This window comes from Dasypus novemcinctus, chromosome 9 (assembly GCF_030445035.2).
Source record: "Dasypus novemcinctus isolate mDasNov1 chromosome 9, mDasNov1.1.hap2, whole genome shotgun sequence".
In the NCBI taxonomy this organism is placed as follows: Eukaryota; Metazoa; Chordata; class Mammalia; order Cingulata; family Dasypodidae; genus Dasypus; species Dasypus novemcinctus.
Window position 1 is genome coordinate 97,746,847 of NC_080681.1, and position 18,255 is coordinate 97,765,101.

The 18,255-nt window shown below is 53.8% G+C and overlaps 1 protein-coding gene across 4 annotated transcripts in view; it reads left to right on the plus strand.

Annotated features, from left to right (window-relative positions):
- The window catches only part of GRIK3 (glutamate ionotropic receptor kainate type subunit 3), a 251,307-nt gene extending 233,384 nt beyond the window's left edge, over positions 1-17,923 (plus strand). For all 4 annotated transcript variants that reach the window (XM_071217537.1, XM_058303866.2, XM_058303865.1 and 1 more), the window contains 3 exons: positions 7,852-8,074; positions 8,529-8,779; positions 11,533-17,923. In XM_071217537.1, the coding sequence (XP_071073638.1) occupies positions 7,852-8,074; positions 8,529-8,779; positions 11,533-11,727 (669 nt within the window). In that variant the 3' untranslated portion in view covers positions 11,728-17,923. The remainder of the gene's footprint in view (positions 1-7,851; positions 8,075-8,528; positions 8,780-11,532) is intronic.
- The last annotated feature ends 332 nt before the right edge of the window (positions 17,924-18,255 follow it).

Here is an 18,255-nt window from a genome sequence, read left to right on the forward strand (position 1 = left end):
ACTGGCCTCTGTGTGTGTGTGTGTGTGTCTGCTCTGCCTGGCCCCTGGCTGCGGCCCGGCTCTGTGCCAGAGCATCTCTCATGCATTACACATGAGTCCGTCTCTAAGCAGGGCTCCCGATCAAAGGGAAGTGGCATAAATAGGCCCGGTGCAGGCTCCTTGCCGCTGAGTGGATGCCCCTGCCTCCCTCCATGCTAAGATGCTCAGCTCAGCTTCCAGAGGCCCAGCCCCAGCTCCCCACCGAGCCGCCGGCCCCAGCATCAAGCAGCACCTCCTGCAGCCTGCTCCGCCCTTGCCCACCTTCCCGGCCAGCTGCTCGGGGAGGCGGGCAGAGGAGGGGCACAGCTGCTGGGGCTCCAGGCCTGCCGCCCCAAAGCGGCAACTACACGTCCATTTGCAGAACCAACTCCACTTCCTTGCCCTCCTGGTGGTCAATTATTTCTTCTTCATGTCTGACCACACTGTCTCCTGCTTTAATTCAAGTGAAGCTCTTCTTTCACCGGCAGCAGCAGCAGGACTGTTGTGTGGGCAGAGAGGAGCCCAGACATGGTCACGTTGACTCCACCGCAGATAATGAGCTGGAGGCACGACCGCCAAGCAGAAGGTCCCTGGCCACCCTTCCTTCCTTCACTGCCCTTGCCAGGTCCCTGCCCCATAGCCAAGCTTCCTAATCACACCTCCCTCACCCCAGGCCTCCTTATTATCACAGAAAGTTTGAAAATTAAAGAGGAAAGGAAACCATCAGTTCAACCTAGAGAAACGGGGGCCCAGAGGGGCTGAGTGATTTGTCCGGGATCACACAGCAGATCAGTGGGGGAGCCAGGGTGTAAGGCCCGATATTCCGTCTGCACCCACAGCACCCTCACTGAGGCTGCTGTAGAATCTGTAGAATCCTGTAGAATCCTGCCTTGTGGAGCTGGTCCTCCCCCTGCCTGTGAGCAAGGCTGGCTCTAGCATTGAACAGGGGTCCTCTCTGGAGAGTAGCCAACATCCTAAAGGTAACATATATTGAGTGCTTGTTATGTGCCAGGCACCGTTCTAAGTGTTTTACCTGTGTTAACTCATATTATCCTCATAACAACTCTAGAAGATAGGGATTTTTATCATCTCCATTTTATACAGGATGAAAATGAAGCCCAGAGAGGTTAACTGATTTGTAGAACATCACACAGCAGAGCTGGGATTTGAACCCAAGCAGTCTGGTTCTGAGGCCTATGTTCTTTGCCACTATATCCATATGGCCTCTGTATGGACCCAGCCCCAGTTCTCAGAAGTCAGGTGGGAAAGAGTGAAGCCACCGTCAGTTGAGCCATATCCCCAGCCTTGCACAGTCCTGGCACAGTGTATCTGAGTGGATGCCATTGCTGAATTCAAGGACGAGTAGATGGAAAATGGCAGGAGCCAAGTGGAGCAAATGCAGGAGGCAGCACTGAGGACAGGAACGAGGAGGTGGCACCCCTTGAGTGGCCCCGGGCGCAGAGCAGATGAGCTTCCTTTCCATGGTCAGCACAAGTTCTAGGTGAGGCTGCAGACCATCTTAAAAGGCCCTTCTGCCCGAGAGGGAGGAGGCCCATCCCTATGCAAACAGGACCGCGGCAGGAAGCAGGAGTCGGGCTCTCGGGGCTCCAGATCCCTGGCACCCCTGCAGCCCGGGAGAGGCGTGGCTAGTGGCAGCCCCATCATTCCAAAGGAAGTTTCATTTGCAGGGCGTTGGGAGCAGCAGACCTCACAAACAGCATGTCCTGTGTTGTCCTCCCTCCGTCTTGGAAGATAAAAATTAATTAGGAGATGAAAAAGGAGGCCTTTGAAAGCACCATTTGGCTATAAAAGTGTGTCGGCAAAACATGAAGGCGAGCAGTGGGAAAGCGCTTTTCTTCGCAGGGAGGGCTGGGCGGCTTTGAGGGCAGGATGTCAGAAGGCAGCGTCTTCTCCTCCGGGGAGGATTTAGCCCTCGGTCTGTGTTGGGGGTGGGAGGAGGAGATTGCAGATGGGAGGGACTGAGTGAAGACAGCAGCTTAGGAAAGGGGTGGGAGCTGGGAGCCAAGAATTCTGGGTGCTCAGGAGCCCTGGGCATTGTCGAGCCCTCCCCATTACACAGCCTCTGCCCCGTCTTGGCACCTGAGCCCCGAAAGTACTTGGAGAGATCATCTAGTCCCCCTGCCCGCTGTCAGGCAGAAGCAGGGTGGAGGGCCAAGGTGCAGGGACTGGGCGGAAGAGAGTGTGGTGCAGCCTGGCTCGGTCAGGGCTGGTCAGTCTTCAAGTCCAGCACCCGGGACTGAGGTCGTGGGTTTTGTCTCTGCTGGGTGACCCCAGTCAGCTCACCTGTACAACCTGGATGCTGACACCCATGTGCAGGAATTAGCCAGAGAATTCAGTGAGCGACTAGGTACAGAGGTTCTCACAGCCCGGGGCACAGAGTAAGCCCATAAGGCACGCTGTCTCCTCGAACCTCCCCCACTTGTCTAGCCCTGAAGACGGGGAGCCCGCCAGACCTCTAGCGCCCCTTGCCCTGCAGCCCCTCCTGAGCAGAGGGCTTAAGTCGCAGAGGGGCCAGGCCAGGGGCACCTGGAGAATCCCCTTCTTCCAGGTCCCTCAGGAGTGGGCCAGCGGGGCTCAGTGAGGACACCGCTCTGCAGAGAGCCATGCCCTTCAGAGGAGCCTGGGGGTCCCCAGAAAGGAAAAGAGATCCAGAGAGGGTGGGCAGGGGAGCCGCCCCCCATGCAGGGACAGGGCTAGTGATGGCAGGAAAGTTACTGGGGCCTCTCTATGCCTTAGTTTTCTCACCTGTAAAATGGGTGAAATGTTGCTCCTCCCATCATAGAGTTATGGAGATGACCAAATGGGGTAATCCACATAAACAGTGCAGAACAGTACCTGGCACAGAGTAAGCACAGAGAAATGTTAACTATTTTTGTTGTTGCAAACTGGTGCTACCCAGGCCTGTCCAGTCCACAGACATGATTTGGAGGGCCACACATTGCTTTCATGTTTTTTAAAAAGTCATCAATATTTTAATGTTGGGAAATGTTTGCATCTAAAAGAATTCAAACTTCCAGCTTTCTGAAAACGTGAATGATCCAGCATCCCTGAGCTGGCCGGGGCTCCTGCAGAGTGACAAACTCAGCAGCTGGGAGATGACAGTCTCCCTCCAGTCCATCAGATGCCACCCAGCCTTCTCTACTTAGCTGCAGTGCCCTGCCTGGCCCCTCACAGCATTTGAAGGCTCTACCCTTGAGTGTGGTGTCATTTAATCTTCATGCCAACTCTGCATGGTAGAGATGCTTATGCCCAATTTCTAGATGAGGAGATTGACCCTTGAAGAGGATTCAGTTAAAAATAATGATGCCAGCCACTTGCTCTTCACTTCCTTGGGGCTGCTCTGTGCTCAGCACTTCTCAGGCCTTTTCTCAGTGAGTGTGTGCGATAGCCCCATGCAGCAGGCACTCTTACCACCCCCGTTTCACAGATGTGGAACGTGAGGTTCAGAGATGAGAAGTCCCTCGCCTGTGGCCTCAGAGAAAGCTGGAACCCAGGTCGACATGCACATTTCCCCTCCCCAGTTGGAGCTGACTCCTCTGGCTGCCTCGGCCCCTGGCCTGAAGCCCCCAACTCCCAACTGCCCCTGCAGCAGGGACAGAGGGTCAGCGAGTCTTTCCTGCCTTTGGGCTGCAGCAGTGGGCAGGGGCATTGGGCTCAGAGAAGCCTCCTGGCTTCCGTGGACATAGCCCAAGAGAAATGATCAACCGCTCCAGGACGTGGCTCTGATAAGGCCACGGCCTCCCCTCCCAGGGATAAGAAAGCCAATTAATTTGGGAAAGGTGCCTCATTTCCAATACGGAAAATACCCAAGGTCTTACATAGAATCGTGTGGCTGCTGCCTCCCTGCACAGAGACCCCTGGGCCTCAGCTCCCTTTGGAATTGATATATTTTTATATATACTTACATACATTTCTCTTGTACAGAAATGTTAAATTCTCAAGATTAAGTATCTTCAGTTGGGGAAAATCAATTTACTTCTTTGAGGAGGCTGGAATTGAAAGTCGTGAGCCTGAAACGTACCTTCTTGCCAATTTTACTGATAAAAAAAGTATCTCTGCCCTGGCACATTGCCTCGAATTGGCTGCTCCAAACGATTCCATTAATTGATTTGGGTGGCTGGCCCAGAAGCAGCGCTTCTTAAGGATCTCTCCAGAGCTGGGGCAGGCAGGATGATGCTGGAGCCGTAGGCACGTGGGAGTTCGTTCCCTGCGGCCATGGCTGCAGCTCCGGCCTCTAGTGGCCAGGCCCAGAGAAAGGAGAGAGGCCTGAGATTCCTGGAGGGGCCCTGGTGTCATCCCTCCCTGCTCAGATGTGCCTGAGGGAGGCCAGAACCACAGAGTCGCTCAAGGACAGAGACGGGCCTCAAGGGGAATCAGAGACCCTGAGCAGTTGTGGTTGAGAATGGGAGCCCCATGGCACAGGACAAGGACCAGTGGTGGCCACTGGAGGTGGTGAATTTATCGACAGTGGAGCTGGAGAGCAGAACCTCTTGAAACCGGCGTCACAGCCGGGGTGAGATTTCATGCCTTGTCCCCTCCCGCTTTGGCTGGCCCCAGCACCCTGATTTCTTTTCCATCTCCCTTTACCCACTGCAGGCTTTCACATGTCTTTCCTCAAAGCCCATCTGCCTCCACACCCCCCTCCACTGAAATTCCTGTCTCCATTTATTATTTGTGTCATTGGAAAGAGCATGTGTTTTGGTGTCAGGCAGGCCTGTGTACGGGAGAAATGAGAGGGGCAAGGAGGACTTGGGAGAAATAGAAGTTCTCATCCCATTCTGCTACCAAAGGCTCATGAAGTGGCTCATTGGCAAGTGCTTTGGCCAGGGCTCGAGATTTACTGGATCTCGTGACTGGTTACGTGGAAGAGTGAGTGGGTCAGAAGGGTGGGGTGGATGGATAGTTGGCTAAGAGGATGGATGGATGAATAGATAGAAAAATAGGTAAAAGCTAGATGATAGTCAGATAGTTAATTGAATTAATTAGAATGTAGATAGTGTATGGGGAAGTAGGGGACTCCATGTACAATGAATGAAAGGATGGATGGATGGATGGATGGATGGATGGATGGATGGATGGACAGATGGATGGATCCATTGATCAATTTAAGGCTTAATGGGTAGGTGCATTAGGAGGTGCAGGGGAGCCCTGAATGCCTTATCCACTCTTTACTCCCACCTTGGATGGAAGAGGGAGAATAGGAGAATAGGAGAGACTGGGGTGGGAAAGTAACCAGGAAGCTGGAGTGACTGAAGGGAGAAGAGTACTTAGGTTGCAATAACCAGGACTGGTAAAATGTCTGGGAAGCATGTGAGTGGCCAAGCCAGGATGGCTGTGCTTGGAAAATCTGATTATAGAAATAGTTGAAATTGCTGAGTATCTGAGAAAGCAACTATACTGGGAACAGAAGTAGCTTATGGGTATGTATAAGTGAGAGGACGTTAGATATCTATTGCTTCATAACAAATTGTCCAAAATTTAGTGTCTTAAGACAGCAACATTTATTCTCTCTCAGTTCCTGGCTCAAGTTCTCTCCCAAGGCTCTGGTTGTCTCCATGCTCGGCTTCTGAGCTCACTCCCGTGGTGGTTGGCCCGGTCCAGTTCCTCGAGGGCTGACGAACTAGGGCTTCCGTTCTTCAGACTGTTGACTGGAGGCCGCCTTCTGTCCCTTGCAAGGTGGACATCACAGGGTGGCTCACAGTATGGCAGCTGGCTCCCATTAAAGCGAGCAGAGAGCGAGCAGCACAGGAGCCAGGGAGGATGCAAGCAAGACAGAGGCCACCATCTCTCACTACCTGTTCTCCAAAGTGGCATCCCATCGCTTTTGAGGGGAGTTTGAAGCGAGTCACTAGGTCCAGCCCATATTTAATGGGCAGGGATTACGTAAGGGCTTGAATACCAAGAGGTGTTGGGAGTCCTTTAGAGCCTGCCCAGCACAGAGAGAATCTGGGGAGGCAGGGTAGATGGGTGAGAAAAGAACTCAGGGAGTAACAGATTGGAGACGGAAAGAATCTGGGCAGAAGTAGCTTGAAAATAAGAAATATCTGGGGAGTGGGAAGATCTGGAAATCAGAAATCTTTTGAAGAGTAGCTAAGGTAGGAGAGCCTCTGGGGACATCAGTCAGTGGAAATGGGGGAGTATCTGGGGCAGCTGGAGGAGCCAGGGTGGAAGAAAAGATGGGAAGATGGAATATCTGGAGGTAAGAGTTGCAGCAGTAAGAGAACTGTGGAGTTTGAGTAGCTGGAGAGAAGGAATAGCTGAAAAGTAGGATGACCTGAGGATCAGGAGGAGCTGGGGGCAGCCCACCGAGAGCGCCCAGGCAGCCTGAGCCCTTCAAACCTTTGGCTTTGGGGCAGATAAGTGTCAAGGCAGCAGAAAGTGGCAGCTTGCAGTGAGGATTCCCAGGCCTTGTGTCCAAAGGAGACAGCACTGGTGCTGGACTGATTCCAGCCCCAGCTGGAATTCCAAGTGGGGGCCCTGCCTGCTGCTTGCCTCCTCCCCAGGTGTGCTTGGGTCTCTAGGAACCAGATTTGAAGGTGAAAATCCTTCCCAGAGCTAGGAAGCACCTGGAGCACGGAAGGTAGACTCTCCTCCCCAATCCCACCCCACCTACTACTGCAGTGGCATCTTCCTGATCCCTGCCCATCCCCCAGCCCTACGCCAGCCTGTTCCAGTACACCCATGCCACCATGCACCCTGGAGCCGGGCCGGGTGCCAGTCAGACAAACGGACATCAGAGACTGGCAGGCACAGCCAGACTTGGGAACAGCTGAGTACAGTAGGGCCTGCAGAGCCGCCTGTTTCCCAGGGATTGATAGGGAGCTCCCAAGAATCTCAGCGTGGCCACACACGCTGCCCTGCCACTCAGCCCTGGCCCTCCTCTCTGCTAGCCCCAGCTCCCTCTCTGAGTCTCCTCGGCCAGGTGGGGCAGGTGCCACAGCCCACCTACTAGGTCTTGTCTAAGGGATGCTGGATCTGGCCTAGAGCCCTAGGGGCCTGACGCAGGGGCAGCCACAGTGAGGGGCTGGGAGGCAAGGGACCCGCAGGCCACGTGCTCTAGTGCCCAACTTCTTTCCCCCTCTGCGTGTCTCCCCTGCTTGTCTCTCATAGTAATGAAGTAGAGCAGACCGCAAGCCTTGCTTCCAACAAAATACTCCCTTGAAACACAGTAAAAGGGCATCTGCTTTGGTGGAAGTAGGAGAGGGGACGCCCAGAACCCACCAAGCTTTGCCCGCCTCACCATCCCTGTTCCCCCACCCACGTCAGTTCTTGTGAAGCAGCTGAGTGGTTAGGTCCATGGGCTCTGGAGTTGGGTGGCCTGGGTTTGAAGCCTGGCTTTGCCACTTAGCTGAGTAACCTTAGGCAAGTTACTTAGCCACGCCTCAGTTTCCCCATCTGTATGGAAACAAATGGAGCTAATGTTGGTACCCTCCTCCTGTGGTAGCTGGGAAGAATCAACGTGTCAATACCAGTAAATTACTTAGAACAAGGCCTGCACATGATAATTGTTTAATAAATATGGAAGAAAGAAAATTAGTTTTTCAAATCAGTCTAAATACCACCTGTGCCATGGCAAAGAGCCAAGGGTTTCCAGGTTGGTGGCCCTGAGTCTAAATCTTGACTTTATCATTGACCAGCTGTGTGTTTGGGAACCTGTCTGCCCAGAGCCTCGGTTTCCACATCTGAGCAATGGGTAATACTCCCTTGCTCTGACGACTGTGCAGAGTTCAGTGACCCGGCCCAGCTGAGTGCGGGCCGAGGGCTGGCTCCCTGGCGTGCTCAGCAGTACGTGTGCATCACCCCTCCCCGCAGAAATCCAAGATCTCCACCTTCGAGAAGATGTGGGCCTTCATGAGCAGCAAGCCCTCGGCGCTGGTGAAGAACAACGAGGAGGGCATCCAGAGGACGCTGACGGCAGACTACGCCCTGCTCATGGAGTCCACCACCATCGAGTACATCACCCAGAGGAACTGCAACCTCACCCAGATCGGGGGCCTCATCGACTCCAAGGGCTACGGCATCGGCACGCCCATGGGTGAGCCCGGGCAGCAGGCTGGAGGCGGAGCACAGGCCCGAGCCTCCCCCCACTTCTGCGCATGCTCACAGCCTCCTGCTCCGTCTACGGGGCCACTCGGTTCAGCCCAGAAAGACAGCGTTGACTCCGCCCAAAGGCCAGGGGGATGGGACAACCGGGGGACAAAGCCCATGTGGGGAGGTCAGCTCTCGGGGGTCAGGCATACAGCCCTGTCGATGCAGCCGACTACACTGGGCAGTCCAGGAGCCTGGGGGGCAGGTATTCATGGACGGGACCCCCCACCCCAAATCAAAACACTTCCACCCAGATGCCACACATAGGTTTAGAGGGAAGAGCCCTCTGGCAGTGGTGTCCCCCTTTCATGAGCTTCTTGGTGGGGGGAGGGGGGACGTGGCTGGCACTGACCAAATGTACTGACGGCTGGGACCACCCCCCCCCCCCGCCCCCTCTGCAGGTTCCCCATACCGGGACAAGATCACCATCGCCATCCTGCAGCTGCAGGAGGAGGACAAGCTGCACATCATGAAGGAGAAGTGGTGGCGTGGCAGCGGCTGTCCCGAGGAGGAAAGCAAGGAGGCCAGTGCCTTGGGCATCCAGAAGATCGGGGGCATCTTCATCGTCCTGGCGGCCGGGCTGATCCTGTCGGTGTTGGTGGCCGTGGGCGAGTTTGTGTACAAGCTCCGCAAAACTGCGGAGAGAGAGCAGGTAACCTGAAGGATCAGAGAACTGGGGCCTGGGGAGGGAAGGGAAGGAGCGGGGAGCAGGGGGCTGTGCGCTGGTTTCGCACTGCGGTCTCTCAGCTCATCTGCAGCAGAGCCCACCCTTGCAGCCCATGCCTCATGTGCTGACGCCAGTCACGCTTTCCCATCACTGTTGCTCCACCCTGGGCCAAGCCCCCATCCTCCCTGGCCCGGACCAGGCATCCGTCTCCCCGCTGGCCTTCCTGCTGCACCCCTGCTCGCTGCCCTCCTCCCTCCACGCAGCAGCTGGCGCCCTTTGAAAGCGTAATTCAAACCATATCATCCCTGCCTAAAGCTGGTCGTTGTTGAAGCTGGGTGCTGGTTACAGAGGGGTTCATTAGACTAATCTCTCTACTTTTGCAGAGGTTTGCAACTTTTCATACTGAAACTTTTTTTAAAAAAAGTTTTTTTAAAAAAAGTTAAAACGGTCTGCCTGAGTATGCAGACTGGAGAACTAGGCTCAACCTGTCTGATTAATTCAAGGGTGGGTGGGGCAGTGGTTCTGGGCCCCGGCGACAAATTAGAATCACGGGGAGAGAATTTTTTAAGTGCTAATGCCTTGGCCTCACTCCCGGAGACTCTGCTTTAATTGCTCTGTGGTGGTGCCTGGCATTGGTATTTTAAGAAAGTGTGCAGGGTAATTCTAATAGGTACCCAAGTTGAAGGTCCCTAGGCTGGGGGAAGCCCCTCTCACAAAGAAGTTCAAAGGCATGAAGGTCCAGTGTGGATGGAGATTCCAGGTAAATCATAAGTAGAGGGACCATTAAAAACAGCTTTTATGTCCATCAAAAATGAAATGGAATCCTTTAATACCAGTAAGCCTAAATCAACAAAGATGAGGGGAGAGATAATACTCAACTAGCAAGGGTGTAGGGAAAGCATCATTTTCCATATTGCAGAGGGGAGCCTAAGGCTACATTTCTGGAAGGCAACTTTATAGTGTGTTCAGAGTCTTTAAACATACGCACATCATTTGACCAGTCAACTTCTACTTTCAGAAATGCACCCTATGGGAGTGGTCAAGAATGTACATGATTTTGTTTATAAGGATGCTTGTTGACGTATTAATTATAACATGAAAAAATGGGGGGAATCCTAAATATCTAACAGTAGGGAATAGTCAAATTATGCTTCATCATGATTGTGAATAATGGGAAATTGGAATAAGCACCACATTTCACACCACCACCAAAATATCCCACCAGATCTGGTCCTTGCCCATCTCTCTGACATCGTCCTTCCCGCCCTCTCCTCCTTCACTCTGGTCCACCCACACCCGGCTTCCTTTCTAGTCCTTAACACACCAAGGGCATTTCTGCCTCAGGGCCTTTTCACAAGCAGGTATGTCCACCTGGAACGCTCTTCCCCCAGAGAGCTATACACCTGATACCTGGTCATTCAGGCTTCAGCTCAAATGTCACCTCCTCCAGTCACCTTCCCCACCTATCCCCACTACTAACCTCTCTCTGCCCCATTTCACTGCTTTACTCTCTTGATAGTATTACCACTCTCTGAGATTGTTTGTTCACATGTTTATTATCTGTTTCCATCCCATCATTAGACCATAAGCACCCTGAAGGTGGGAGCCTCGTCTGTCTTCTCCACCACTGTAAGCCTGATGCCTAGAACAGCACCTGACACACAGCAGGGTTTCCATAAATATTTAAGGAATGAAGAAAGGGAGAAAAGGGATTATAATCCACATTTAGTAGGTGAGGAAGGGGAGCTTTGGAGAGATCACACGGCTGGTAAGAGGTGGAGCCAGAAATCAAAGCCAGGTCCATGTGACCTGCATGCAAGCAGCTGGGTCAGAGTGCAATGGCAGCATCTCCCCGTTGCCCTCTGCCTCCCGTCCCCCCAGCTGCAGGACACATCCTAGAAGTACTGCCATCAGATTCTGTCTCTTGGCTACTCACGGGGACCAGGCCAGAAGGAGGCCACTGCCACCCAACAGCCCTGCAGGGACCTACCTCCCACATGCTCACCTGGAGAGACATGTGCTGGACTTGCCTGAGCTGGCTCCCTAGGTGGAAGCCCTTCCAGGAGAAGGGTTAGCCATCCATTCATCAAGTGTTCCTGGAGCCCTGACTCTGGGTCAGACCCTGTGCTGAGGGTGAGCACACAGGGAGAAAGCTGGCTGGTTCCTGCTCTCAGAGTCTCATGCGGACAAACCAGCCAGGAAACGCGGTCTTGTCAAAATGTAGATTCTGACTCAGCACTTCTAGATGCTGCATCAGGAAACTCCTGATGCTTCCAGGTGCCGGTGATGCAGCAGGTCCTGAGATCACCCTTAGAATGGCAAGGGAGTGAACAACTCTTGAGATGTGAGCTGCTTTTAGGGCAGGGGTGGATGGGGAAGGGAGAAGAGAAGGAGCTCCCAAAGCCTCGTGAGAGCAGAGGGCAGGGGTTTGCATCCAGGCTCTGCCTCCTGTGTGTCCCTGGTTAAGTCCCTTCCCCTCTCTGAGCCTGTTTCCTCATCTGTACAATGGGGACAAGATGATAACACCTGCCCTACCTGCCTTGCTTAGCCTCCAAAAGAGAATGTGGCACTTTCCAGACCACTCTACACTCCTCATTTTGCAGAAGGTGGAGTAGGGTGAAGATGTTAGAAAGACAGGGTGACCTCAGCATGGGCTCTGGGGGGAAAGGGAGGAGTTGGCTGGGGGAGCAGCGCCAGGCCTCACCCACATGCCCCTCTCTCTCCCACCCCCACCTCAGCGGTCCTTCTGCAGCACCGTGGCCGATGAGATCCGTTTCTCCCTCACCTGCCAGCGCCGGGTCAAGCACAAGCCGCAGCCTCCCATGCTAGTCAAGACTGACGCCGTCATCAACATGCACACGTTCAATGATCGCCGGCTTCCAGGCAAGGACAGCATGACCTGCAGCACATCACTGGCCCCCGTGTTCCCCTAGGCCTGGTCAGGGTGGGGACCACAGGCCTGGGGGCAGGGCAGAAGAAAGCAAAGGAGATTGGTAGGATGTCCCCTGTCCCCCGCTGGGCTTGGGGACCAGAGCTGCTGCCTACCTGTTGGGCCAGGAGCCCCTGTGTCCTTACCTACCAGGAAACCAGCAGGCCCTCTGGCCAACTGCTTGGCCGTCCTTCTCCTGTTTCTTCTATGGGTTTCTAAAGCTGCCAGCCAAGACAGCACAGGCCAAAGGAAGCACATGCCTCTCTCAGGCCAAATTCACCTGCCCCTCAATTCTCCTCTGGAGTCAGAAGTTTCTGCCACAGCCCTGCAGAGGCCAAGGAAAATGGGAAATAGCTCTTATATTGCCACTCCTTCCCCAGAAGCCCAGACCTCCTAGGGCTTGACCATGAAACCAGAGACATGAACCTTGGGCACCTTACGGATGTTAGAGTGTGGCTGCTGATGGGAGCTGAAGGTGAGGGGTGGCCACCCCACACGCCTGCAGGAGGAAGGCTCCATCCCTCAGGGGCTGCTCACTTGGTCCTGCTCTTCTGGACTTGGCACCACTCTTGGCAAAGTTGAAGGCAGAGAACCCCACTGGGGAAGAGGAGAGAGAGCCTGTGGCGTAGGAGAGAGGAGATGGCACAGACAGAGGTTGCCATTTTGAACTCTTATGGACAACGTCCCAACTGCTCCCACTCCTCTAAGAAGGCCTCTAGAAGCATCACTGGAGGAGTGTTTACAGCAAATTCTTCTCCACTTTCTGGCTAGAGGAGCAGGGACCCCCCTAAGTCTCTCACAGAAGATGCCCAGAGACTTGGCTGATATTTGAAGCTCAGCAGAGGAACAGCAGATTCTTTGGAAATCCCACAGACCCTCAAGCCAATGGATCTTACCTTGCAGGTTGCCATCCTATTTTCTAAACACTGTTGGCAACTGGGAGCCTGGATTCTTTGCCATCTACTCATCAGCAACTCTCCATTCCTGGCCAGTTGAGCTGGGCCTCCCTCTGTCAACTTTCAAAGAGAAGAGGAACCTTATCTAGGTTGAAGTAGAAGCCAGATCATCCTTCCTTAAAAGTGGGGTCCGTGTCCTACTACACAAGCCAACCTTGGGGTAGATGGGTAAAGCCAAAGGGAATCCAAAGAACTCCCAGTCTCCTGGACTTGCCACACATAAAGATGCTCCCCAGGAAAAGAAAGTTCTCAGGGGCAGGATGTCATAGCTGCCAGAGGCCCCAAGGGTGGGGAAGGGGAAGCTGCCTCCTGGAGAATTAACCAAAGACCCTACCCAAAGACACAAGGCCATCCTGGTCCTTGGTCTCTTGTCCAGAGCAGCTGTGACCTGGTGGGGCTCGGGGAAGATAACAGAGGAGGAGCAGCAGGTGAGTGGGTCGAACCAGATAATCAGTGGGTTCCACCCAGCAGTGAGGCTCTAGAGGTCTGTAACTTGAAAATCCTAGGAAAAGAATGAGACATGGAAGAGGGAGGTAGGAACAAAGTGTCCTTAAAGAGACCATGACAAGGCCAGCAGGGCTTCCTGTGGCCAAGGGAGAGGGCCATCTTTGAGGGCTAGAGATTCTGGGCAGGGAACCAGGGGGTACCAGCCACCCCTCTCCCACCTCTCTCCTGTTTCTTCATGGGGAGCCTGCTTGGGGAGGAGCTGTCTTTGGATCTCAGGGGCCTTCTCAGCTGAGGTGGAGGGTTGTCTCGCTTTTCCCAGTAGGAGACCACAGTGAGCTCATGTGATAAATACTGTCCCTTCACACCGTGAGCTGGTTCTCAGAACCACAGCAACTCCAACAGCTCCATGCATAGAGTAGGGCTGGATATGCAGCATTGCTCACTGCATGCAACGAGAGGAAAAGCCATGAGCTTCTGGGTGTAAGAGTGTGTGTATGTGCATATATGTGCATATTTTTCTGTGTATATGAGCTGTGGGGGCTGGAGGTAAAAGACAGATTTGGACATACAACATAGTTCAGGATATGCAATAATAGAAGAATCCTTTGGGTTCTGGTGTGTGTGTGTGTGTGTGCATGTGTGTGAATTGGGGGTAAGGGAATCAAATCTGGACAAGCAGCAGAGCCCCATACATGTAAAAACAGGAGAAGCCATGTCATAATGGGGTTCTGATGAGTACAATACATATACACGCATGCATGACTGTGTGTGCTTTTGTGTGCATGTGCATTTGTGCACAGAATGGCAGAGGGCGGAGGATGGGATAAAACCCATAGCAGAGCCAAATACACGTAAGAAGAAAAGCCATGTCATCAAGGGATGCATAGGTGAGGGTATGGGCATGAATGTGTGTGGGCTCATGTGAGCAGTGGAGAGCTGGGGGTGGAGGAAAGAACCAGACAGACGTACAGCCTGGGCAAGGCATGCTATACATGAGAAGCCATGTGGAACTGGACCTTGAGAGAGTATATAAGTGCTCACACACAGGCATGTGTTCCAGCACACACATAGGTTCCAGCTCACAGCAGAAGCAGGGATGGGCAGTCAGTAAGGCAGGGAATCAGGGTCTCTTTCCAACTTGGGTCATGGAGAGAGATCATTTGTCACAAGGATTTGCCATGGTTGTCCACGCATGCACATGGGAGACGTGCCAAGTGGGGGCGAAAGCCTTCAGGGGTTATGGCTGGTGATGCCTTTGCTCTAGGTGGAGTGTCCTGTTTGAAGGGAAAACAGTTCCTGGATAACAGGATTCTAGTGAAGGCATTTACCAATTTGCACTCACGAGCCACAGTTCTGACCACCGTCTTACTTGAGTCAGTCTAACTTCATAGTACATACCCACGCCCATGCTCCTGTCACACATGTGTGTGCATCTGTGCATGACACTTTATCAACATGTCACATTCTTCTGAGGCTATGCACATAAGTAGATTGCAATGGGACAGAGAAAAGGAAGTGGCATGGGGTAGGCCGGTGCTGGGTCATCAGAGGCACAATTCAATTAGGTAAATCCCCCACAAGGTCCTGAAACAAAGCCTGCTGCCTGATTGCTTCTCCTGTTCAAGTCTTATGTCTGTGTGTGGCTAATGCACAACTTCTGGCTGATGGCTGTGCTTGCCCTCGAGACCAGCCCAATGGTCATGGTACATTGGAGACCACAGCTGCCGAGTGTGCCGTGTCCTTCCAGGTCCCTCTGGGTGTGTCTGTGAGCTGGGGGAGGGCTGAGGAGCAGGGAAGGTGTTCCCAGTGCAGCAGATCACAGGGACTTAAATTTAAGCTCACCCACCACTGAACCATGTTGAACTGTGGCACCGCACAGAGTAGTAGAGGTCAGGTGGTCATGATGGAAAGCAGAGTTGGTTTGGATGGGGCAGAAGATGGGACTTGCCTGAGAAGGAGTTGACCTGCTCATGTCTGGTCCCTGAGCAGGGGAGTGCCCCCCCTCCACACCCTCACCCCACGATGCCACTGCCTCCTCTCGACCTGCCCAAACTGGCCATTTCAGGGCCAGCAGTGGGGACACCCTCCCCCACGCCCCCGGGGCTTTAAAAAGTGAGCCTCCTTGGGTCTCTCCCCCTCGAGCTGTGGCCGGTCTCTGCTGTGGACAGGTAAGAAAACCCTGAGAGCTTTGTCACTGTTCAGGGGGCCACACTGCAAGTGTCTCTCAAAAGGGTGAAAATGCCCCTTGCCAGTGAGCGGGACTCTGACTCTGAGGGGTGCACAAGCCCCAAGTCCTCACAACCAAGCCTCTGCCTCAACTGGAAGAGCACACCCAGGCCACCCACCAGGGCCCTGGACCACCGAAAGATGTGGACACCGGCCCAGGACAGGGGGGTCTGGCAGTGTCGGGGGAAGACTCCAAGTAGGTGGGAGCTGCTTCCTCCCTCCTTAAACTCATGGAGAACAGAAGCCAAACCCAGGCACAAACCACCAAGAACAGTCAGAAGCTCCCTGCCCTGCCTCTTTCTTCAAAGGGGTGCTGTTTGGGGTTTTACAGCTGCCTCTTCATTGCTCAGCAAGAACTGGGCCTTGTCCTGAGCCATTCCCATCTATATGCACAAACGTCCAAAAACAGGCCAAACTTAGTGGCCTATATCTGGAATGGCCTCGGGGGGAGGGAGGGGACACTTGGGAAAAGCCAAGAAGTTTGGACAAACAGCTTGTATGGACTAAACCGCGTGGGGGCTCAGCACCATGGACAGATGCAAGGAAGGTACCCAACTCTGTAGCTCGGTGCCTGAAAGAGACCCAGCTGTGTAGACATATCTGTAACAGTCCCAGGCATCGTCCACACATCTGGAACAGGCCTGGCTGCTTACCCCAGTGGAAGGGTCCTGCCCTCTGTCCCCAGTGCCTGCTGGAATCAAGCCCTCGTTTCAATCCTGGATTTGCCCTGGAGTCAAAATTTCAGAGCTGAGGTCAGATGTGAAGTCACACAATTGTTTTTGGTAGAAAGTCAATGTCCTGTAAAATATATATATGAATGTAAAAAGATTTATATGTACTGTATATATATATGCACAGTGTATATATGACCTGTCCCCCCTGTGTATACACACCCCTCCCCGCATGTCTGCACACAGAGTGTACATAACCCAGCCAGTACGGGTGAGGACCAGGTGAGAGACGGGGCTGCAGCAGTCGAGCCTGGGACAGGCTGGCTGAGGCAGGGGCCGAAGAGAGCCCCATGGGGATGGCAAAGCCCTGCACACCTCAGAGCTTCAGACCCTGAAGAAGGGGACAGAACCACGTGGGGCTGCCAGGTAGGCTTTGCACAGCCAGGGCCTTCCTGGGGGAGATGCAGAAGTGGCCCAGGGGGCTTTTCTCCACCCAAGAGTCTGTCTGAAGCCAAACAGTTTGACTCACATCTGGGAAGAAATGTCGTGCTGGTGCCTGGCTCCTGTTTCGATGCCATGCCCTCCAGTCCCAGAATAAGGAGAAGAGCAGGAGAGAGGGGCCACTGCCTAGCTCTGCTCTCATGCCCACCTGCACAGTCACGAGCTGGGTCTCAGCTCCACCTGTCACACCCCAGCAGGCTGAGGCCTCATTCTAAGAGGTAAAGGCCTCTGCTCAAATTCTCACCCAGACACAAGGCACCCACAGCTCACAGCCAGCGAAATAAAGTCAGGTTTTTTTAGGAGAATGGCCCTGCGGGCATTGCCAGGTGCCAGTACAAGGCGCCGAGGCCTGGGGCATTGATCCTGCCTTCTAGCACTGAGGACCTCAGATCACCCCCCAGTTTGGTCAAATCACAGATCAAAATTCTGAGACCTTTAGATCCCGGGACAGTAATGCCAGCCAAGACCTTGCCCCACCGCAGACAACCACCCCAGCCCCATTTGATCCAGAGACCATCTGTCAGGGAACAGCCAAGGAGCCAGAGGTACAAGCAGGGCGGTGGTAGGGATGGAGAGATGGGAGGCTGGAGGCAGCTCCTAGCCCAGCCCCAGTCCGGGGCCATCTGTCTGCCCTTCTCTCCCCTGCTGTGTCTTTCCCAGCAGCCAGCCGGCCTCTGGCCCTGGCCCGCCTGGCTGTGTTTATTCTCCGCAATTCCAGGCGTTCAGCTCGTGGCCCCGCCCCTCTCGTGGAGCAGCTCGTGTCCCTGGAGCTTGCAAGGCGGGACAGATCTGGAATGGGCTTCCGTGCAGCCTCTGCTTCAGCCTCGTGAGTCAGGCTGCTCTGCACCTTAACCCTGGGTTGCCTCTGGGGCCCATAGCCAGAGCACAGTCTGACTCCAGACCCCTGAGAAGGACCCTGTTCCAGCCCCAGGGGTCCCCATGCCACTGTGCTCCAAGCCCCCATCCCACCTCTGCCTGGGCTGACTCCCTGGCTGGGCCTCCAAAATGGGGGCTCCATTTCCCAGTCCCTGGCCTGAGGCCCCAGACAGCACCCTGGGCCACCCAGCCCCCTGGCCTGCCCACAGCCCAGACCAGAGTGCCTGGCCACCCCCGACTCCCACTCAACATGGTTCCCACACACTGGTCTCTGGGCCATTCAGGGGATGCCCTTTGTGGACATGCAGAATTTCTATGAATATAGTTTTTTGTAAACATTTTGTAACAATTTGGGTTTCATAGTAACTGTGTTACTTGCCAATCATTCTAGGCTGATGTAAATAAATTTCCAAACAAATCCGATTATTTTCCTTTTTAAGACACTGTGATATATCAAAGTGCACAGTTTGCTGTATGAAGTAATATGGTTTTAAATTTTAAATAAAGAAATGTTTCTAGAAAACAGGGCCCCCTAGCGGTGGTTTTATTTTTCTCTTCTCTCTCCGGAACCAGAGCGTGAAGGGCTGGTAAATTGTGCCATCTTTATGACTATTCGCAGGCAGCAGGCCCTGGCGCTGAGCTCCAGACCCGGTTCCTAGCTCCAACTTCAGGTCTTGGGGGTGTGGTGTCTGTCCCTCCCCCAACTCATCCCAAGCTCATCTACTTAGCTACCTTGAGAGTTGCCACTTCCTTACATCACCCTCTCCTGGCCACAGCTGGTGAGGTTGAATAGGCATCTTACCCAAGTTTGGCCAATCTGGGATCTCACCTGAGCTTTTCCAAACGAATGAGAAA